At 53.0% G+C, this 21,250-nt stretch overlaps 8 protein-coding genes across 8 annotated transcripts; 2 read left to right on the top strand and 6 right to left on the bottom strand.

The window, feature by feature from the left end:
- Positions 1-1,702: 1,702 nt before the first annotated feature.
- On the top strand, positions 1,703-3,375 carry BO95DRAFT_363892 (putative 3-beta hydroxysteroid dehydrogenase/isomerase family protein; the record flags this gene model as incomplete). The annotated part of the gene is made up of 3 exons (XM_025582637.1): positions 1,703-1,928; positions 2,043-2,688; positions 2,784-3,375. 3 exons carry the CDS (start codon positions 1,703-1,705, stop codon positions 3,373-3,375), a joined length of 1,464 nt encoding a protein of 487 aa, XP_025441972.1.
- A 179-nt stretch (positions 3,376-3,554) lies between these two features.
- On the bottom strand, positions 3,555-6,312 carry BO95DRAFT_389906 (GMC family oxidoreductase; the record flags this gene model as incomplete). The annotated part of the gene is made up of 10 exons (XM_025583583.1): positions 3,555-3,774; positions 3,888-4,072; positions 4,195-4,320; positions 4,389-4,674; positions 4,763-4,823; positions 4,887-5,502; positions 5,561-5,604; positions 5,657-5,910; positions 5,967-6,120; positions 6,170-6,312. The coding sequence occupies 10 exons, from the start codon at positions 6,310-6,312 to the stop codon at positions 3,643-3,645; spliced, it is 2,001 nt and encodes a 666-aa protein (XP_025441971.1). The 3' UTR covers positions 3,555-3,642.
- A 1,346-nt stretch (positions 6,313-7,658) lies between these two features.
- Positions 7,659-8,369, bottom strand: BO95DRAFT_363665 (pre-mRNA-splicing factor SPF27 family protein; the record flags this gene model as incomplete). Its single annotated transcript, XM_025582626.1, has 2 exons — positions 7,659-8,269; positions 8,333-8,369. The coding sequence occupies 2 exons, from the start codon at positions 8,367-8,369 to the stop codon at positions 7,659-7,661; spliced, it is 648 nt and encodes a 215-aa protein (XP_025441970.1).
- Positions 8,370-8,970: 601 nt separating this feature from the next.
- BO95DRAFT_514686 (uncharacterized protein) lies at positions 8,971-9,787 on the bottom strand (the record flags this gene model as incomplete). Its single annotated transcript, XM_025591694.1, has 4 exons — positions 8,971-9,289; positions 9,348-9,471; positions 9,527-9,665; positions 9,741-9,787. 4 exons carry the CDS (start codon positions 9,785-9,787, stop codon positions 9,069-9,071), a joined length of 531 nt encoding a protein of 176 aa, XP_025441969.1. The 3' UTR covers positions 8,971-9,068.
- Positions 9,788-10,433: 646 nt separating this feature from the next.
- BO95DRAFT_496964 (uncharacterized protein) lies at positions 10,434-11,308 on the bottom strand. The gene has a single exon (XM_025590870.1). The coding sequence runs from the start codon at positions 11,158-11,160 to the stop codon at positions 10,588-10,590; it is 573 nt and encodes a 190-aa protein (XP_025441968.1). The 5' UTR covers positions 11,161-11,308; the 3' UTR covers positions 10,434-10,587.
- Positions 11,309-11,329: 21 nt separating this feature from the next.
- On the top strand, positions 11,330-12,901 carry BO95DRAFT_453422 (uncharacterized protein; the record flags this gene model as incomplete). Its single annotated transcript, XM_025588210.1, has 4 exons — positions 11,330-11,392; positions 11,470-11,494; positions 11,688-12,164; positions 12,249-12,901. The coding sequence occupies 4 exons, from the start codon at positions 11,330-11,332 to the stop codon at positions 12,899-12,901; spliced, it is 1,218 nt and encodes a 405-aa protein (XP_025441967.1).
- A 247-nt stretch (positions 12,902-13,148) lies between these two features.
- BO95DRAFT_496958 (kinase-like protein) lies at positions 13,149-14,286 on the bottom strand (the record flags this gene model as incomplete). The annotated part of the gene is made up of 1 exon (XM_025590869.1): positions 13,149-14,286. One exon carries the CDS (start codon positions 14,284-14,286, stop codon positions 13,396-13,398), a length of 891 nt encoding a protein of 296 aa, XP_025441966.1. The 3' UTR covers positions 13,149-13,395.
- A 1,758-nt stretch (positions 14,287-16,044) lies between these two features.
- Positions 16,045-18,451, bottom strand: BO95DRAFT_363643 (uncharacterized protein; the record flags this gene model as incomplete). The annotated part of the gene is made up of 2 exons (XM_025582625.1): positions 16,045-17,962; positions 18,021-18,451. 2 exons carry the CDS (start codon positions 18,449-18,451, stop codon positions 16,045-16,047), a joined length of 2,349 nt encoding a protein of 782 aa, XP_025441965.1.
- Positions 18,452-21,250: the final 2,799 nt, after the last annotated feature.

The raw sequence follows: 21,250 nt of genomic DNA, 5'->3' as shown, positions 1-21,250 counted from the left end.
TCTTAGGATGCCGGATTGATGCTCCTGCTTCGATCCCCGGTTTTACCCCAGATCATGATGGAGCTCATACTCATGAATATTAAACTCATGGGTCATCCCCGTGGAAAGGTGGACACTGGACACGATCTGGAGAATCGAGTTGATTGACACCCGGGCACCACATCCATGCAATGACTGGAAAAGAAAGCACGTTACAGTCATTTACAGGCACGAGCCAATCAACGGACTTAGACAGAGATCGCAGGTCGGGTCCGGTTTGCCGCCCGTGCCGGTTTGCCGATCGACCTACAGGCGTTGAATTGTTCAAGGTTCTTATTTCAAGGCCTTGCTCGGTGGTCAAGGATAATATGAGTCCTCCTGCATGTTTGGGCCCTCAATTGACGATCACGAGTGCTGATTTGAGAGGATTCCAATACATCTGAACCTTGGCAGAGGCCCATTGTCGTTGACTCGTCCCATAGAGTTACTCCCTCCATTATGCGGTCCTTGAGGCCCAACGGAGCGCTGGGAAGCTGCGCCAAAGGTGTTCAAACTCCGGATTTTATGTGCTAACAAGAGCACCAGGTCTCTATGATCTAGAGCTATGGCGAATATAGGGAGTATCAAGCTGTGCTCTCAAAAGGCATCAGCAACTGCCCAGACTAACAAGGTTCGGGACCCACCGAATGGGATATGGAGTGTTTCTATTTTCTCGACTGGGCCATCATTAGAAAGAGGCATCGTTCATCTCAACCAGCTGGGCTCGGGTAGTCTCCAGACTAGTCCAGACTGCATCTCGTCGACGTTCACGACTATCGGACTGAGGATTTGGTGGCCACAGTCACTGACAAAGCAGGTTGCTGTAACTACTGTACACTGTACGGAGTACGGCGTACATAGGCACCGGATCAATTAAGACATTCCGGAAGATCGAATGGAGTCTCGGACATTTAACCTTGAATGGACTGACGACCCATTCGTGCTCGGAATCATCCCGAGCGACAATCCGGCCAATTCGTGGTGGAATCACGTGGGCGCATGTGACATGGTCTGGATTGACTCGACTGTTGAGTTACTCCGTAACTACAGTACTCCGATGCAACAAACAAACACTCATCAAGTTCGACATTCTACTTGCCATCTCTTGCCCTGCCGCAAACCTGGTTGAGCAGCAGATGTTGGAGCGACATCGCGCAGCCTGGAGCCATGCTCCACTCTATTCGTTTTATGAGTAATTATCAATTAAATGCGAAGGATGGTCAAAGCTCACTCTCGATGTCCCGCGGACACCGCGGGATGAACAAGCACCGCACTTGTGAGAGATCGTTCTCCTCTCTAGATTTCACTTCAATTTCACGGCAAGCCCCATACTTTCCAACTTCCAGCCCCCCACTCCTGCAGAAAAGTCCGTGACATGCCCGGTAGAATGCTCCGGTCAACCAACGAAAGGCTTCAAGTTGTGGATCGCTGCATCGCTTTCTAACCGAGGCAACTAAATTTGGATCCCGTTCGAAGCGAACTCAACGCCCATGGCTCGAACCGCCATGGTGCTACCTCCGATAGGCTCGTGGCTCAGGGACACGGTTCAATGTATTGGCATTAAATATCTACCTGGCCTCGAATTCTTCCCAGTTGTCTGGTTCTTGGAGTCATGGTCCCTATGCCACCCATCTTATAGACTCGAAACCGCCACCTTTGTGCTCAGTTTAGCCCGGTTTTGGCCATGCTTCTTGCATTAGTCGCCGTGTCCGGCCTGACCTTCCTTTACCTCTATCATGTCAATCGAGGCATGACCGGGGTTCCAGAGGAAGTCCGCCGTCTGTCTCCTCACCGCTGGACAGTTGAAGAGATCAAGAACGCCTACGAGGATGCGATTCGTAACCCTGTGGACGTCGAAAGCAGTCTGCCTCCTAAACAGAATCGTCGCTACATTGTGATTGGTGGATCGGGTATGTCTATAGCCCTGAGCTGTCTGCAGGAAATTTCCCGACTGCGGATGCGAACAGATAGCTGCCAGGTCGAGAGGGGCCCGTGTGCAAGAAGCACCTTCTAACACATGCTAGGACTTGTCGGAAACTGGATTGTCACACATTTACTTGCTCGCGGAGAGAACCCGGCAGCTATTCGAGTACTAGACCTTCAACCACCTCGTCATGAGATTCTCGACCAGGGAGTCACGTTCTTCAAGACCAACATTGTCGACGAGGGGGCCGTCTCGAGCGCCTTTGCGCACCCATGGCCTGAAGCCGTGGCAGCCCTGCCGTTGACCGTGTACCACAACGCGGCAGTCATCCGGCCCGCCGAGCGTCACAAAGCTTTCCTATCACGGTGCCGCAACGTGAACGTGACCGGCACCGTCAACCTGCTGAATGCTGCCAAGAACCACGGCGCAAGCTGTTTCATCTCCACCTCATCCGGCTCCGTCGCTCTGCGCAGTGGCTCCTTCTGGCTCCCTCCCTGGCGGAAGACCCCTCAACACATGGTCCAGGTGATCAGCGACGCGACCCCTCTGCCCCAGGAACACTACGACTTCTTCGGCAACTACGCCGTCTCCAAGGCGGAAGCCGAGTCCCTCGTTCGCGCCGCGGACGATCTCGAATCCAACTTCCGCACCGGCTGCATCCGACCCGCGAACGGCATTTACGGAATCGGGGAAGAAAACAGCGCAGGAGTGACAACGATGTATCTGAAGACCGGCGGAAACACCAGGTGAGCAGGGCCCTTCCCCCTTTCCCCGCAAAATTCCCTGGTCCCCTTTGCGAAACAATCCGCCCTCTGACCTCTTTTTCTTCTACCCAAAAAAGCTGGATCTACCCGGTCGTCCAAAACTTCGTCAACGCGGAGAACGTCTCGATCGCGCACCTACTCTACGAACAACGCCTCCTCGAACACACGGCCACCCCCGCAGAGCTCCCCAACATCGGCGGGCAGGCCTTCCTCGTCACCGACCCCAACCCGGCCATCGCCTTCAGCGACCTCTACCTCCTGCTCAAGACCCTGGCCAAGACCCCCGTCGAGTTCCCCCGGGTGCCGGCAATCCCCTTCTTCCTACTCTCCTACCTCGTCGAGTGGTACTCCCTCCTACAGCATCTATACCTACCGCGGCTACTCCCGCCGGTGCCGAGCGATCTAGCGCAGCTGCAGCCGGGTCTGTTCGCGATCTCGAACGTGCACGTCATTGCGGACGATTCGCGGGCGCGGAGAAGCCCCGCGCAGGGCGGGCTGGGGTACGCGCCGCCGATCGGGACCCTGTACGGGATGTGCAAGCAGCTCGAGGATTGGAACCGGCGGGCGGATGTCAAGGCCGCGGAGGCGGCGGCGAAAAAGGGGATGGTGAGTGTTTCGGAGGGTGGAGGGGTAGATGTCAATCTGGTTGTGCCTCCGACGAAATTATAGGTTGTTGATTGGGGCGGCAACTGTACAGTACACACACATATATACATACTTCACTTCAGAATCTGTACATACACATGGGACTTACCACAGCTGAATAGGGCGAGCAACCCACCCTCGCACAGAATATCAAGATGACCAACCCAGCAAAGAATTCAATCATAAATACGAAGTGAACATATACCCAAGACCCTACAAACAAGACTACCCTCATAAATCATAACCCCCCCAAATCATCCCCAGCCATCCAAACCCAACAAACCCACACACCTACAGCCTCGACAACCCCTTCGTCTCCCCTGGCGCATGATACTCAGGCACCCTCATCTCCAACGCCGCTCCGCGATAACCCAAATCCTCCGCCGTCAACACCGCACATTTCTCCCCGATCAGCAATGCCGTCTGCAGTTGCCGGGAAATATGTCAGCTGAATGAAGCCCCCAACTCAAGAATCAAAACAGCCACCGTGAAACCTCGGGCAGAGGAGGGGTGGGGGGAGGGCGAGAAAAACGTACACTATAAGTATTACACCCCACATTATCCGGACAGATGGAGAGATCCGCGACCTTGAGTCCCCGCACGCCGTGGACGTTCAGGCGCTCGTCGACGACTCCACCCTGCGGGGCGAGGGCGTTGCCGGCCCTCGGGGCCATGCTGCAGGTTCCGAGGGAGTGCCAGGTTGTTTCGACGTGGCGTTGGACTTTTGATGCAGATTAGTGTGGTGTCTCTTTGGGTCTTGTGGAAGGAAAGAGGTTTTGGGGAAAAAAAAAAGGGGGGGGGATGGGGGTGGAAAGGGACACAAAGCGAGGAACAAAAACGCACCCCATTTCTCAATATGCTCGATATCCTTGGCCGTATACTTGAGCTCGTCCCGGGTGTCCTGCTTGTTGGAGTTGAGGAAGGTGGTCGTCGGCGAGGTACCGGGTTCCAGGGGGGCGGACCAGGAGCCTGTTTTTTTTTGTTCGGAGTGTTTTAGTATTTTCCTTTGAGTTTTGTGGTGGAAGGGAGCTGCTTACCGTGCTGAATGCCCGCGGTGAGGTGGTTAGGCCCCGCGTAGGCCTTGGTGGTGGCGAGGTCGAGGTCGAAGGCGCGCGCCGGCGAGTCGTACGAGAAGTGCGGGTGCATGCCCGTGACCTCGCCGGCGTAGGCGTGCATGCGGCGCGCGGTCTCCCGGGACTTGATGTAGCCCCAGACCATGGGGGCCATGTCGCGTTTGTCGTTCATGAAGCCGGCGTCGAAGTCGGGGCTTTCGTAGGGGTCTGCAGATTGGATGTGCGTGAAGCCCCGGGAGAAGGGGTATTCCTGATCAATCCCAGACGAGTGAGCATGATGGGTTGGGTGGTGGCTGCATGTACGGGGTGGTGGTAGGTAGGTAGGGCAGTTGACTTACCAGGAAGTGGAACATGGTGAAGAACTTGCCAGGGGGCATGAGCATGTGGTCGCCGAACCAGCTGAAGGGGATCGATCGTTAGATAGGGAGGCAAAGAGAGATTGAGGCCGGGGGGAGAACTCACCCAGCGATGACGGAGTAATGCATCACAGGCTTATCGGGCTTGTTCTTGAAGTAGCTCTCCCAGCCCTTGTAGAAGTCGTTGGTCGGCCAGGTCTTCATCTCCTCCAGTTCCTTCGGGGTGGGCCGGATCTTCACGCCGGCTTCGATGCCGTTCGTCGCCAGCGGGCCGGTGCCCTTGATGTTCCATTCGTCGAAGACTTTCTTCTGGACTTCGGGGTCTCCGCGCACGAAATCATCGAAGGACTCGACGTCCGGCTTGGCTCGGTAGACCGAGAAGGTCAGGTAGTGGTCTTGGAAGTTGCGGCCAACACCCGGTAGGTTCACCAGGGGCTCGACGCCAGCCCGGCGAAGCTTCTCGGGGTCCCCGACGCCCGACCGCTGGAGAATGAGCGGGGAGCTGAGGGTGCCACCGCAGACGATTATCTGCTTGCGGGCCTTGAAGACCCTCCGCGGTGGGTTGTGGCCTGCCAACGGCTTGGTTGGAACCGTTGCGACTCCAACTGCGCGGCCGTTCTCAATGATAACCTTGTCAATCTTGGTGTTGCACTTGAGGTGTAGGTTCGAGTACTGGGATCGGGTGCTGTGGACATAAGCGTGGGCGGAGTCGCTGCGCCGTCCTGGTGGAGATTGTCATTAACATCGGCATAATGGATCAAAGGCGGAAAAGACTCGTACCGGTATCACGGTTAATCCATTTCAACCAATGTTCGGCTCCGTGGCTGAGCAAGCAAAGTTAGTATCAGACTCCGATATACAGTGCTAGCTACTGACCCAGTCTTCAAGTCCTGCAAGTCATCAGTAATAGGGATATCCTGCGACTCGGCCGCTCGGAGGAAGTCCTGCATGATCGGGTAGGTGTAATTTCCGAACGAGACCTTGATAGGCCCTTCGAAGCCATGGATGTCGCGGTTATTGCACGCACGTTGGTAGGTCTCGTGCTTTCTCATCAAGGGCAGGAGTTCGTCGGTCTTCCAGCCGGCAGATTCCCAGTCGTCGTAGTCGGAAGCAGATGCACGGGTGTACATCTAGAATAGCCATCAGCCATGACGGATGTTAACTGTCAACAATGAGGTATGCATACCATGAAGTTGATGGAGCTACCACCCCCAAGAACATGAGCACATGGCACGACGGCGCGACGTCCATCGAGCCATTCCGAAGGCCGGGAATAGTAGAACGAGGCTGTCTTAGAGTCCAGCTTCATGTTGCGGGGATAAATTCCCGGGCGGTAAACCCTAAGACACGGTTGGTAGTGCTCTGACCACAAATAGGGGGAGAACTTACCATGGGTTGTTCAGATTGTCCTCGCCGGCTTCAATCAGCAGGACCTGAAGATTGTGGTCCAGGTTGGCGAGGCGGCCGGCCACCACACACCCAGTGCTTCCACCGCCACAGACGATAATATCATATTCATCGGGAATGGTCATGGCTGTGATGCGATGCAGTGCTTTCTGGAAAGTATAAAGTGCTCCCCGGTTATGGAACAGAGATGAGACTCAATCCCTGGCGGCCTTCGATGCTCATCGAGTTTATATAGCCCACACCCCGCCTCCACTGAAATCTGTCAGTCGTCATGACTAGACACGATAGGGCAAGAGTGTCACAACAAACGAAGTCTGTCTCCGCACAAATCGTCCATGACCCCGCATACGACTCCTTGACCCTCCATGGTCAAGACAGGCATTGACCGCTCGCGGCCAATCAGTATGTCGCCCGAGTCAGGGTACTGCTATAGTAGACGAGGGTTATCAGCTTGGATGACTCTTGGATGACTTGGTTGAGAAGAGAAAGCTGGGGTATGTAGCTGGAAACAAAGAGCTTCCCCGCATATAGAGAGGGGGCGATGCATTCATCATGCAGTAAGTGGCCCAGGGATACGATTAGGCAGGGGCATATAGTATGGGAGTGATAGTATGGAACATCATGAAACCGGAACGCGCAGGCACCGGTCAAACTTATATTATCTAAGATAATCCATTAAAAACCGTCTTTGTCTTCTTCAATGAGAACAAACGCAAACGGAAGGCAGGAGAGCACAAGCTTATGACTGGAAATGTCAACCTAGACAATACTCCGACCAGCAAGATTCCATTGCGATTGCAATGAAGTTGAACAAGCAGCTAGACAGCTGAGGGAGGTATAAGTGCAGTAGCCGACGATGTGCCGGAAGGATTGGCACGAAGGATTTTGTGGGGGAGCAGTGGACGGGAAAATAGCCACGGCAGAAAGTAGTGCAGATCAATCCCTGACAATAGTGGGGGGTTTTAAGCGGAGCTCGTGTTGTGGGTTGCTTTGAGCTGACAGGCTGATATCATGGATCGAAGTTCCAGACGCCGGAAGTGCTCGAGGTGGTGGAGGTGAGGTACAGTAAGAACTGTAGTGCGGGGATCGCCAGAACCCAGAGAGCTCTTCCCCACCTCCACCTGCAATGCATTGCCACCGTCAGTTGCTCGGCGCCAATAAATGATTTCCCCCCAATGACCCTCGGACTTAGAGCCCTGCTATTATGGTACAGGATCCGCCCTGTTTGTTGAAACTGGCTCTGTCCTCCCTCTTTTCTCATTCAAGGCTGAGTATGCTCCAATGCACACGGGAGCGGAGAACCCTTCTGGAGGCCCACAGTCATTCGAGACATCAAGCAGCACCCTAGAAGAAGAAGAAAAAAAAGTACTTTTCCCGGTCCATCCGGCCGAATCACTGCGCTGCGATAACCCCCCGCCCGGCCGTCTGCTCTTTTTCCAAAGTGATCTAAATCCCTTGAGGACGAGGGCTGTTACCGCGCGTGCTGCTGCGCCAGCTGGCGTCTCTGCTCCAGAATCTGCATGCGCAGACCCTCTGCAGCCAACTCCACATCGAGGATCGCGCCCACCCCGCGTTTCCATGTCTCCTCCAATCCCTCCAGCTCGGCTTGATTGGCTTCCTGGGCCCTCTTCCTCTCCTTGTTGACCGACTCCGCAGCCTCCTTGGTCTCGGCCAGTTCCTTCTCCAGGCCGCGGAGGATCTCTTCCAGCTGCGAGTTGCCAATCAGCCACGCGTTCTTCCCGTTCTCCTCCAGTAGCGCCAGGTTGTCGTGCCGCATGGACAGGTGGGAACTGGCCGTGTAGGCCTTCTGCAGTGTCCGGCGCCACTCCTCGAGGTCGGGGGATCCGTCCGATGCTCTGGCGGGCGGTTCGGGGGCCTCGTAGCGTGATAGGTCAATTCCACCAGTCAAAGGCGATCCGCACGCCTTGCGATCCACCTCCTGCTGCATGAGGGGGGAGAACTGGGGGTCGGGGGAAGCGGGGATAGACGGGTGGATGGTGGTCTGGAAGTCGCCCGGGAGCTCTGCGGCAATGAGCTTCTCCGCCGCTTCTCTGGCTGAAGTTGAGGGCTCTGCCTCGATATCTATGAGGAAGATTCACGCGTGTCAGAAGGAGAATTCTCTGGAGCTCCGGGGAGGCAACTCACATGGCAGGGAGTCGTGCGATTCGTTGATGAGAGGCATTTCTGATGCTTGTGTCGAATCTCTTATGAAAGATGTCAATTACGCCCTGAATGAGACTTTAAGAGGTGTAAGTAAGGATGAATGCGATAAGCAAATGTCTCCAAAGTGTACTTGATGGACGACTTGCCGGAGCTTTTGGCCAAGCCAAGCACAAGGGCGGTAGAAATACTGAGATGACTCAGCAGGTTTCTGCCCAGGCCCACCGCGAAGCGTGGGGGGGGGGGAGGGGGAGAGCACAAAGGTGCGTGTCCTAAGCGATTCCCCGAACTAACAATATCTTCACTCTTGTTGCGGATATCTTCCTTGTGGATTTCTCTGGGTTCGTATTTGAGCTCTTGGGCGGGCACGCGGAAGGGTGTCTCTTCGAGGTAGAGGAAGAGGGCCAGACGCTTAGTCTATGCTTGTCTTTTGTATTCATAACACAGGATATTGACCATCAACTGATATTAGTATCCTGCAAATGGGACAGGACATATACCCCCTAAACATTCATATGGCTTCCACTGGTCTTGGAATTCTCCTCCCCTCGATCTGTGTATGGCAGGTTTTTCTAACAAGGTAGATTCTATGGGTGCGTCTAAAGGAGAGTGCACTTGTTTTTGTCTATCTCAGCAAAACAAGATGTCTACTCTCATTCCCGTCCTTGCTCTACACCTGTTGCACGCAGTAGCTGAGCAGGAAACCTCGGCGCAGCCGCTCTCAAAGCGTACCCTTCATGAGTACTCTCGTGTGGCCCACTAGTCGCTTGCCAAGACCTTCTCCATGATATACGGCTACACTGAGGACCCGTTCTGGTGGGAGGTGGTCATTCTCAAATCTCACGGTGGTTTGGCATTCGACCACCAGTGGTATGGGTGTCAAGTTGGTCGGTAGTCGGGAGGATTTGCAGTCAATTCTGCCGACATGATTCCCCTCTCCTGCTATTGTAATGAATCAGCCTAAGAATGCAGGATGTGTTCTGGTCATGAGTAAACTTACCATGAATTTCGGTCAGGCTTAGCGGCGTATCACTTGCCATAATAACAATGCGAGCGTCTCCAGTAGGGGTGCGTGACACCTTTATAGGAGCCTCCACGCAACAGCCGTCATTGAACGAGCAATTCTGCCCCAGGTCCACCACGTCAGCAGCAATTGAAAAGGCTAAGAGCGCGTCTTACCCGGTTGAAAATCGTCGCAAGTTCCTCCTGGCTCTCCCAGGCTAGATAGTAGTTTTTCCAAACTTTGAAATTGAATCTAGCTACCCCGCGGATACCGCACATTGTGCCACCAAGGGAGACCGCTTGCACCCGAGCATCTCTATAAACTCTCGGTAAGCTTTGAAGAATTGGGAGAAGAGGGTATGTTGCAATGGGAGGTAGACGGAAGTCTTACACATCTGTTGGCAGGTAGACCGTGATACCGAACTCGGTTTCAACCATATTCCGAATAATGCCCGAGAGTTCAGGGGACTGGGTCAGCCCGCCAACCAAAAGCAGCTCCTGTCAAGCATATCTAGCCATTCGATCTAGCCTTGAACGCTTTCAGAGGATTGGGCACTTCAATCATATCTCGACCCACGTATATAGCGGCGCAATCCACCTGCTGTCGAATGTAGCCAACAATTCTTCTGGCAAGGCTAATGTAACACTCTTCGATCACTCCCCGGGGCAGATCTCCGCGAGTCGGATCAATGACCGATGCCGGGCCAGCTGGGAAAGTCTTCTGGGCCCATTCAGAGAACGGACAATCAATGCTTGTAGCTCTCCTCCTGAAGCGGGTTATCATCTGACGCTCCTGTAATTTGTCATAGATTAGGGACTGGAGCTGAACAACTCCGCAGGCTTGACCTTGTAAGATTTTAGCCAGGATCACATTTTTCCAGGGTCTTGCTTACTGGTGTACGCGGTCAACCTTTGGTACTCAAGGGAAGGGGGTGGTTGGTCGATTAAAAAGGCAGTCAAGTCCTTGCTTGTCGCCTTAGTAGAGCGAACACAATCTATTTTATTCACACTGGAAAGAGCCTCTTACAATCGTGCTTGCACCGCAGTCGCAAACAATCACACCATCATCTAACTATTATAGAAAGCCTCGGTCATTTAAACTGGCGGCGAAAGTGAGAGCTAGGCAGCATGGTCTAGTTACCTCGCTGAACAGTCTCATGTTGAATCCGCTTTCAGTGGCTGCATACATGGCAACCGCCTCGGCCTCGGTGGTGAGGCAGACTGTTGCGTTTCGATGTTCAAAGCCTGCCAACTGAATGGCTTTTTTCATCATCATGCGGGTGTGCTCTGACCAAGTAGCCGGAACGGTAAAAGTGTACACTCGGGGTTAGGTTTTTGAGATTAACGATACATTCCAGCTCGGCCCGGAGGTGATGTAACAGCACCCGGAGGAAGTCGGCTACCAGGATGTAGGGATTGTCTCGCTGCTTCTGAGGCAGTCCGTTCCGTACCCCCCGGACAAGGTCCTGGATCGGTGTATCACCTGAGTCATCTATTTTACATGATTCATGCAGCAGATGCTTTAGCCAGTAGATACAGTTCGAACGCCTCTGGGCGGCTGTGCCAATACAGCATAGCTCATCCGACAGATAAGCAATTGTCGACGGGATGATAGGACTTTCGTGAAGGCAGAAACGATAGGGACTCAAGTGAGCGGAGCTAGACTCTTGATATGAAATCACTGTGTAGTAAGTGGAGATGTGAGTGACGAACACATTTGGACGGGCGGGAAGGAAGAAGAATCTGGCGGGTATGATACCTGTCTTGCTGGATCCAAAATCGATTCCCACAGCCAGTCTTGACTCTTCCATGGTTCTCTGGGCAAGCCACAGCACGATAGAACAATGAAGAGATCGAAAGATACAGGGTAATTTCGCAGTGAGTTGGTTGAGCGGGGTGGCGGATCAATCGCAGTCTTGGTCCGGCTCTGAGATAAAGAGAATGCTAGCAGATTTTGGGGGAGGGGCAGAGGGAGGAGGGATGAGGGGGTTTATGTTGTTGTTGTTGTTGTGGTGGTGGTGGTGGTGGTGGTGGTTGTTTGCTGTGCGTTTGCAGGCTTTGTGAAACAAGACGAAGAGAAAGACCAAGTCCCCCCGACGGTAAGAAATTGACGCCCACAGGATATAACCACGGTGAATACCCACGGTGGAACTCCCCTCTTCTATCTTTTCTTTTCTATCTCTATCCTCATACTCAACTTTCCATTTTCATAGAGTTGAAGCATCATGGTGAACACACGAAGCCAGAAGAGAGAAGGAAAAGCAAAGAGAGTCAGTTCCTTCTCCATCCACCAAGATACCACCCATGTGTCTGATCTGCATATAGGAACGCGGGGCAGTCGACGGCAGTCATCAGCCATCCAGAAAGCCTTCTGTACACCTGACAGCTGAGGAGTACGAGGCCTATCAGAGCCATTGTAACCGCATGTCAATCACTCGGACTGGATACTCGCCTAACCCAGATACCGTCATACGCAATTATGATGATCTCAATACTAGGGTCAAAGCATGGACTGAGGAATACATCTGCGAAGACATGCCCTCCCTTTCCGAGAACCAGAAACAGAAGATCATTCAAGGTCTAGATACATTCTGTATTCAAGAACCTTGGGATACCATTCAAGCCTTACTCTCTCCCGAATCCCGTGATCAATTTCATCTATACCTGTGTGAAGCCATGGTCAATAAATTGATCTTCACCTGGTTTCTCGAAAGGCCATTCTGGTTTCTGGATGGGAAACTGGATGAAAACGATGAGACTGGAGATCCGTCGTTCGCTGAGCGACTCCACTATCTGTATCAAAGATACCACGAAGGTAAGTTGTTTCCGCCCGTTCTCTCTCTTCGACTGATGATGGATGGGTTCTGACAAAGGTGCTTGTCATCCTTGGTCCTTTTAGCAAGTCCTGTGAACGCAGTTTGGTGGAGGATGGTCACCCTCGGCCTGGCCAACCTGAAAAAAGACTTGTCGCCCAGGGATCCTCGTGACAACCCTCCTTATGTTTTCGGGGATGAAAATCGGAAGCGACAGGCGAACATAGCAGAGAATCTGGCGGATCATCTTCTAGAGGACAGCCTGTTTCAGCTATTTCTCGAAGAGTTGGCCGGTGCGGAAGAGGATACGAGGCGTCGTAGGCTGATCGGGGTTCTCCAAGCCGGTGCGCAGTATCTCACAGCGCATGAGTTGGCATTGGGAGGACAAGTAAAGGTTCATCAACTGCCCGAGTTGAAGCAGTTTGACCCAGCTACAGGAATTATGTTCTCGGGTCTGGTCCATCAAAGGGAGCGGAAGAATACTCCGCCCTTGGTTCCCAAGCCTCACGGCCGGGTGATCCTCGTTCTACGACCTGGGGTATATCGATACGATCTTCCCAACCAATTTGTGCCGTACGATCGTCACATCAGTGCTGTTGAATTGTCGAGGGATACTGACCCCTACCTGGTTTGCAAAGCTGAGGTTATGGTGGAAGCAGTCAAGGCCAGCAACCCATCTGACGCAAGTCAGCCCGACCCCGAGGATGAGGATGTCTGGTTCCAACGCTATTGGGGCTAAGAACTCTCATCCCCTCCCGGGGCTCTGATCGGTCTATCCATTCGCTCTGGCGGGTTTTGCTTTCGAAAATCGTTCTTCTATATCATTTCTCGTTCTTCCGGGTCGAGAGCTTTATGCGTGCGAGAATATTTCTATCGCGGTGTCTACAAACAAATATGTCAATCGCCCAACCCCTTTCCGTAATTCGTGGCAGTGAAACTCTCCTGTAGCCTCCTGGCAACATCAAAGCCGGTTCATGGGCCTTTCGCTGGCGCCTTTGAGTGTCCAGCTAGTCGTCCCTATTCCGACGGGATTCGCTCGGCCACAATTGTGGGCGGTCGGAAGGTATTCAGGTTGGTAGGTCACTGTGCTGCTGGATGTACTGTGTAAAATGTGAAGACTGGCGCTGGTGGAAGACTCGAGGTCCACTGGGAGAGGGTAGAGTAGGCTGTTTGTAGTGAAGTCAGTCCGTCAGCCGTCCGCTACCCATCCCCATGATGTCCACCGGTGGGTGACTACCACTCTGGCTCCGGCTCCTCATCGGAGGGGACCAAGGCCAGTACCAGCCTGGCAGCCTCTATCCCCCGGAGATTCCATCGCCGCGGTGCCGTGCGGTCCATCCATTCGGACCAGTCCCCCCAAGCCGCCGACCGGAGGATCTGCGCGTACTCCCAATATTCCGGATACCAGCCCGCGTGCTCCCAGTCCAGAAGCCCCGTGATCCGGTTGTTCGCATCGACCATGATGTTGCGGGGCGCGATGTCCGCGTGGGTGAAGACGGTGCGCCCGGACCGGGGCAGCATCCTCGATAGATCCTCAGCTGCATACTGATAGCCGCCGAAGTGCTGGTAGCGCTCACAGATGCGGGCCCGCAGCTCGGCATCACTCCGCAGGGCGCGGGGAGGGTCCTGCAGATCTTCGAAGAAGGTATCGCGGGGAACGGAGCCGTCGACGCCGCACCGGACAATGTCTTCAAGCTCCGGTGGCCGCGGAATCGCCTGGATCTCTGTGATGAGCTGCCACGTTTGTCGGCAGACGGCCTCCTTGCCCCGTTCGTTCAACGTATCCCATCTTCCGTCGAGCGAGGTTCCCGGTACGATCGTCATCTCGATATTGCGGTAGCCGGCACTGCATGCGGTATGGATCACGTGGGGCACCGGGACGGCGGTATGTTGAGACACGAGTCGCATCGCCTCGACCTCGGCGCGTCCCACGTTGAAGCCGGCCTTGGAGACATACGACAAGTCGTGCAGGAGTACCGTGTTGCCCCAGAGGTCCCTGCCTAGAACTGTGAAGATTTCCTGGTTGGGTCTGAGGGCTAAGATATCTGCCACTGAGGGAGTTGAGCAGGGAGATATGGTCCGTCCCGTTCGCTTATAATGCTGTCCAACCTGGATGTTATGCATACTTGGGAGCCCAGTTAATCTCAAGGTATAGAGAATGACGACGTAGCAATTAAGAGAATTCGAGCAAGGTACTTAGTGAGGGTGGGTTCAGATTGATGGCCACCGATAGCCAAGTGAAAAGTGACTTAAGCGACCACGCTGACCGTGAGAGCATCGATACCCACAGAGTCAACAGATGTGAGCTTGAGAGCTTTGCTTTCGCATCCCTTCACCTTCACCTCTCTTTGATTTCTTCGTCTTCAATGATCTGGTGTCAATTTACTATACTGAGCTTGGACAGCTTCGCACCAATGTCCGGACGGGTCCGGGCCTTACTTCATTGTTCGTCAGCCTTCTCTCGCTGATATACTCATATTCAACCATTTAGTGAGCCAGATATCGGTATCTAATTTCCATAAGTGATTCACTAAGAGATAGAAATCACACCTGTCACCAAAGTCAGGCTAAAGAAAGAAGGATGTGCCAAGTCAATGACCGTCGCGTTCAAAACGTCCTTATTAAACAATGCCCCCAGAGCACCCAAAAAGGGCCATGCATGCAGCCCACTGCATTCTCCCTATCTCCCAAAGACCTGATCTATTGCACAACAGTCTCCAGCGCTGAAGCACCTGGTCAGATCTTTTCCCGAGCCCCTAGCATAGCCTGTCACTGAGAACCATCAAGGGCCGGGATATCTGTCTGCTGGTGAAATCAACCAAGCGACAGTCTGTCCTTGCCCGAAGGTCGCGATGTTGCTACCAGAAGAATTGTATTCGCATCCGGTCTTTCACCTTGACTGGCTCGGCTCATATGAATCCCATTCTCAATCAAGAGGTCCTGAGTCGGTGCTCCGGGGCCCCGTCACAATGCAATGTTCCTAAGTTGTACGGGGGTACCTGATAAGTCTTATACCCTTTCCCTAGATCTGCCGGGCGATGGTTAGTTTGGTGGTCTGTTCCACGTAGTAGTAACATGAAGGGAGAAACGATCATGCTATACGGGGATGTACTGACGAGCATAATACTACAATTGAGAAAAGTAGTAAGATGCTGGTACAGCAGCAACGCCTGCTATCCTACGGAGCTGGAGTCAAAGCCGACCCCATAGGCTGTGCTTCGCCACCATGAACCTTTACTAGCCAGAGCATCGTTTACCACTCGCAGCAACGGTGGAGGCGCCCCGTCACGTGCAGAGGTGCAGTACATGCAGAATGTGTTTCACCCTGGGAACGGGAGTAGAGAGGAACATTGTGATACTGGCAGTCAGGAATTGCAGGATACTGTCAAGAAGGCTGCCGGTCTTTTATAAATTGGATTGATGGTTTGGATTATTATTTATACTAATTCTTCTTCGCCAAGAGAATATACATGATTCAGTCAGTGGATCTGAACAGAAGCTCTCTACCATGTACAGGGGATTATCGGTTGATGAACAATACCGCCCGGGTTGATCAGTAAACAGGGGGAAAGAAAAGGAGGAACGTGTATAATACAAAGAGATTGTGCGGTCAAGGATGTATGAACTCGACCGGAGATGCGCCAGATCGTAAGTGTTGAGCAGGGGAATCGAAAATTATAAGTGGTATCAAGAGAACTCGAGGTTTCCTCGTGATGTGCCAGATTCACTGGGAGATCACCAGGCTCATCCTGTTTGATGAGACAGAAGGTAATGAGAGAAAAAAGGATCGTCCGCCCGTTAGAGTCCGTAAACGCCGTTTCTGCGTAGGTGCATGCTCCTATCGCATGCTGTATTGTAACCAACAATGCTTGGGGGGGGGTTTCAAAATAGCCGCTTGGCATCGACAATCTCGACATTTCCCGGGCGGTCTCGTTCCATATGGAACCACCATTCTCGTCCACTTCGGTGACTGTAGTTCCACGACCCAGTGCAAGCATCGCGATCCCAGGGAAGTGCTGCTATCGACATTGGCGTGGACGGGGTTATAGGCGTATTCGGACTCGTACCCAGCGCGGAACGGCTTCCGATGCTCCCCCATCCAAATCGTGAAGTAGTAGTCGAGGTCGGGGATGGTGGCTCCTCAGCCAGCGGCTTGGTGTGTCCCTTGACCCCAAAGCAGTCCGCCCCAACTCCAGCAGCGTATGTCAGGGATTGATTAGAAGCGTGTACGTTCTTCCACGAAACCAGGCCCCCATCTCCATCCTGCCCAGGTATATCCGGTCGAAGAACAAACCGCGGGATCGAAACGTCCTGTGCACTGGTCCTGGAACCAATTCTGCCCATATATGCCGGCATATGGAAATCGTACACAACAGCCGGTCCCTCATGCTCATCCGTCTCGACATCGTGGTTGTGCCGCTCGCGTCCCACGCCGCCGATGTCAAATTCGTCCATTCCAAGATCAGATTCATCGTCGGAAGACTCGTCTTCGAGTGCGTTGTCCGGTACATAGGAGTCCGAATGGTCGGTGACGAGGAATCTCATCCCATGTTCCGTATCCTTGGCAGCCATGTCAATGAATGTTTGGGCTCGGATGCGAGCAGAAGTCAAGTTGTTTCCTGCGGGCAATGCCATTGGACGGGTTGTGACTGAACCATGGGAGCTGCGGGGAAGACTATAGCGATCGGGTTTGAGCAGCGCCTGTCCACGTGGCATAGGCTGGCACACAGCCTGCAGGACCCCGGGAGGTTCTATGTCTGATGGCGCACGCAGAGCCTCGAGACGAGGAAACCCGCTAGCAAGAATGCTTTGAGCAAGATGTGAGTTTGGTGAATCCGTATGCCGGGGTGGTTTGATGAACGGGACGTAGTCGAGTCTGCCCAAGGCAGCACCGGAGTCGGGGCCGGAAACATCCCAGTGAAGATATACGAGACTTGACGAGGCTAGAAGCGGCTGGAAAACGATACCGTCGGTATTCAGCGTCGGGCATTTATTGCTTTGAACGAAAGTGAAGCGTTCAAGCTGCCCGAGAGATGCTAGCATTTTCGAGATCACCAGGAGCGAGTCGATGTTTTGTTCAATAAGAGCGAGAGATTTAAGGGAGCTAGACTCGGGCTGCGATGCGTACTGGCAGAGGCCCGTGTCGGTGACTCCCGGGAGATTTTCCAGGCGGAGCGAATCCAGCGGTGGTAGGCATTGCAAGGTGCTGTCGTTGAAGGCGTCTGCGTCGAAATTGGAGATGCAGAGGTTTCGCAACGAAGGTAGCTCACTGCACATGCGAAGGAAGATACTTGGCTCTAGGGAGTTTTTCTCATCGAGCCCGTAAAGCATCAGGGTTTCCAAGGATGTCCACTGCGCATGATAGTCGAGGAACTCGAACATTTGTGATGGGCCCAAGCTCCAGGGGCAGTATGTACTTCGAGGCGATCTCTCAGTTATCGCCGCAGCCTCTCCCAAGATCCATGTGTGCTCCTTCAGCTTTCGCCGCGTCGATAACGCATGTGTCAGGCGGTCAAATTCGTGATGGTAAGGAATGGTCAAGCCCAGCAGCCGTTCCAGGTTCGGGCAGACCATGACCACGGATGCGACCAAATCCCGATATTCCTGCCATTGGGTGCTGTGTCGGATTGTTGTGAATAGCAGGTCTAGTTGGGGTACTCGAAGCTCTAGAACAAGATTGGCCAGCAATTTCCTCTCCCGGAGGGTTCGCCGTAATAGCTTGAGGCGACTTCCGCGCTTCAATCGATATTTCTTCAATTGGTTCGGTGAATCGTTCCCAATGATGTGTATGCGGTTGTACCTAAGATGGGAGGATCTGTTAGCTCCAATGTCGTTCTTAGACTAGTGCCATCACTCACAGTCTTGCTCTGACTGCCTTCTCCCACGGGCGACAGGTTAGAGAAAGCGCATGTAAGTCGCGTTGGAAGCATGTTAGGCATCCATTTTGGTTGGGGCCTGTGTGTAAGTAGTATAATTGATCTAAAATCACATCGTACACCTCCTGGGGTAAACGCTTGAAGACCGACTCCAAGATCTTATCCAGAGACGCAGCCGAGTCGCAGAAGCGAGGAAGTGATGCCGAGAAGACAGGGGAGGTAGAGTATTCTGTGGGAGCAGTTGAAACACTGTAGTTGCTTTTGAATGAAGAGACCGATGATGTGCGAGATGAGACCGGCTGCACCGTCACGGCATACATCGAATCCTTGTAATCTGAAATGACCTGGCTCTGGTGAGGAATAGCGCTGTAGGAGACAGGCGTGCTCGTAGGTCTACTGGCGACAACGCTCATTTTGAAGATCGGTGTTGCATGAGACACTCGGTCGAAGAACACTGCACGAATCTCGAGTTTTGTTAGGGAATGAAGAGCGCGTGGGTGCGTGCGCAAGGACCGTTGGAGACACTGAGGGAAAGGGGGAGGAACTCCGATAATGAGAGTGGGGAATTGATAGACCGAAGAGAATGACGGTAGTATGTATATACAAAGATTGTGGTGCTTGGGCACACCGACCAAGTATGTGCAAGAGATAGACTAAAGGTGCAATGGAAGGAAGGACAGAATGGATCAGATATGGTCTTGTAACAAGAGAATGCTAGCGACAATGGTCGCAGTCTAAAAGGACAAGGATTTGAAGCAAGGTTATGGGAAGAGAAAAAAAGAACAGATGGAGCGCGACTATTTTAGGAGAAGGAGGGGGGGAACAGCGTGGGAGATGTGGGCAACGAAAGTTATCAGAAACGCCAATAGGCCAAAACTCAGTTATACCCCCAAAGTGGCTTAACGCAGGGCCATCAATGGCACAAGAAAGTCAGAGGCAGAGCACCGCGAACACGCCACTGCTTCTTGGGGGGGTAAAAAGTGTATGAGAAAGACTTGGGACGGCAGTCGAGGGCCGATCGTCTCCACTGGAGCAGTGAGGATCTTGAATGGCACTAGACCACTAGTGTGCTGTCCTGAGAGCCGTGCGGAGCAATGCAGTGTGGTGCATGACTCCAACTCGTGCAGCCGTGCTGAACCAGATCACAAAGCTGTGGAGGAAGGCGGAGAATTTGGTTCACACATCCAGCAGTCTGTCTCATCAACAACCTGCCTTGGGTGGCTAATCCGGCCTTTCGAACATGTCCTCCAGAAACAAATGCAGGGACAGGCTGGTCATCTTTACTTCAAAGCGGAGCAAAGCGAATAAATTTCTATCTTGATGAGGTTCTGCCTATGGAGATGGAAGTCCGCCCGTGAACTAAATTGTTAGCCGGAGATTTAGTTCTCTGGGGTCAGACATAGCGGTAGTAGCAGCGGCCCAAACAAGTAAGGATGAGAGAACACAAAACTCGAAGCCCGTCAGACTGTATGAAACATCCCGATTTACTCCGTACTGTACTTGTGCGAGTGCTTTCGCCTGCTCTATTTCGGGGATTTTTGTTTGCTCGTCATCGGAGATTCAGTGTAGCGTACCAGGATGCATGAAGAAATAAGCAAAACGATGATGACGAGGACCCCAGAGAAGAGTTTGGGTTGGAGTCCGTTGAACAGACAAGAGGGGAGGAGAAAAGGAGGTGTCCACGGTCAGGGTGGCATGGATGAATTCCGTACATGGAATGGGATGCCTCGACACCCGTGGAACAAGGCGAGGACACTAGGCGGTTCCGGGCTAGCTCGGGCTGACGGGGCTGACGCTAGAGTCAGGAACTCATCACGCTAAGCTACATTCAGCCGGTTCCTGCTGCAAACCAAACAGTGGTCCAGTCAGATCCTCCCCTCGTATCTCCTCAAACCCCCTTTTTCGATACATTTGCCAAAACGTACGGAGTACTCGAGTACGCGATCATCGTACTCCGTACTTGCTTCTTGTATCTCCAGGCTCGATTATTCTGCCGTTACAAGATGTTGCCCGGAGCCCGGTTTCTGATTCAAGGTCTTGGTTTCTCTGTCTTGAGATATTAATACCCTCCAATGACTCAGTAATGTCCTGGGCCTCTTACATCTGAGACTCGGTGACTGAGGATTCGGAACAACAGGAGCAGCAGGAGATCGGAGAAGCGGAAAGGGCGGCAGCCTCCTGAGGACGAACCACCGTTATCAGCATTCAGCAACGAGCGCATGATCCATCTCTCGATGGAGCGATCCCACTTGTCGGTTCGCACCGTCAAATAACCATTGGCTGATGCGCGGGACCCATTTGTGCAGAGCACATTAATACCACCCCCATATTGATCGGTCTGCCAGGTGGACTGTTCTGAATAGGTTAGTAAGCCGTAGTGTCTGCACTCTGAGCATCAATCTCAGACAGCGAGGACGGCAGCAGGATATTTACTCGGACATGACAGTGCTCAAGCCGTGCCCACTCGACTCCGCAACAAATGAAGAAATATGAATACCTCTCTGCTGATGGCAGAAGAGGGAAGTACCAGAGACTACCAGGAGTGTGCTCGCCAGGAAAACATTGAATCCAATTCTTGAGCAATAGATTACCAGCACCAGCCAAGACAGGACGACACGTACACAACAGACAGTCGAGCGGACAACTTAGCGAGCATCCCTCACGAGTCCAGCCGTTGCCTACGTAGTAGTGCCTGGCAAGTTACTTGGTACTACTCCACCGCTCAGGCAGTGGCAAGACAGTCGCTGTCCCAATTTTGTTCCATCTAGTACCACGATCCTGGTTTGGCTATCACAGTTGCCGTGTGTGAAGCATCTAAAGAGCTGGCAACACTCTGTCATCGGTGAGTAAGCAAGTACAGTCACTAGTAAACTACGGTACTTTCGTAGAACATTGTGAAACAGCAATGCGCCATCTTTCCCAGGGGCTGGGTTTTTTTCGACCCAGATCTAGTGGGGGTGGCTGCAGTGTTGTGCAGTCGGTCGGGAGGCGACCCTGCAGGTACAGGTACGTGCTGCATGAAATCATGTAACTGCCCGCTTCCAATGTAATTGGTGGGTGCATCTTATTTAGAGTACCAAGGTGGCCTCAGGCCACAACCTCCTTTTCTTGGCCGTGTAAATTGTAAATGGATAGATAACTTATGTGTGAATCTCGACTTCGGGAGCGGCAATACCGATTGATCAATCTTGAAGAGGGAAAGGGTCGTGATT

This window comes from Aspergillus brunneoviolaceus, assembly GCF_003184695.1.
Source record: "Aspergillus brunneoviolaceus CBS 621.78 unplaced genomic scaffold BO95scaffold_36, whole genome shotgun sequence".
In the NCBI taxonomy this organism is placed as follows: domain Eukaryota; kingdom Fungi; phylum Ascomycota; class Eurotiomycetes; order Eurotiales; family Aspergillaceae; genus Aspergillus; species Aspergillus brunneoviolaceus.
Note: the sequence above shows the minus strand (reverse complement) of the source record. Positions and strands in the feature narration are given on the sequence as shown.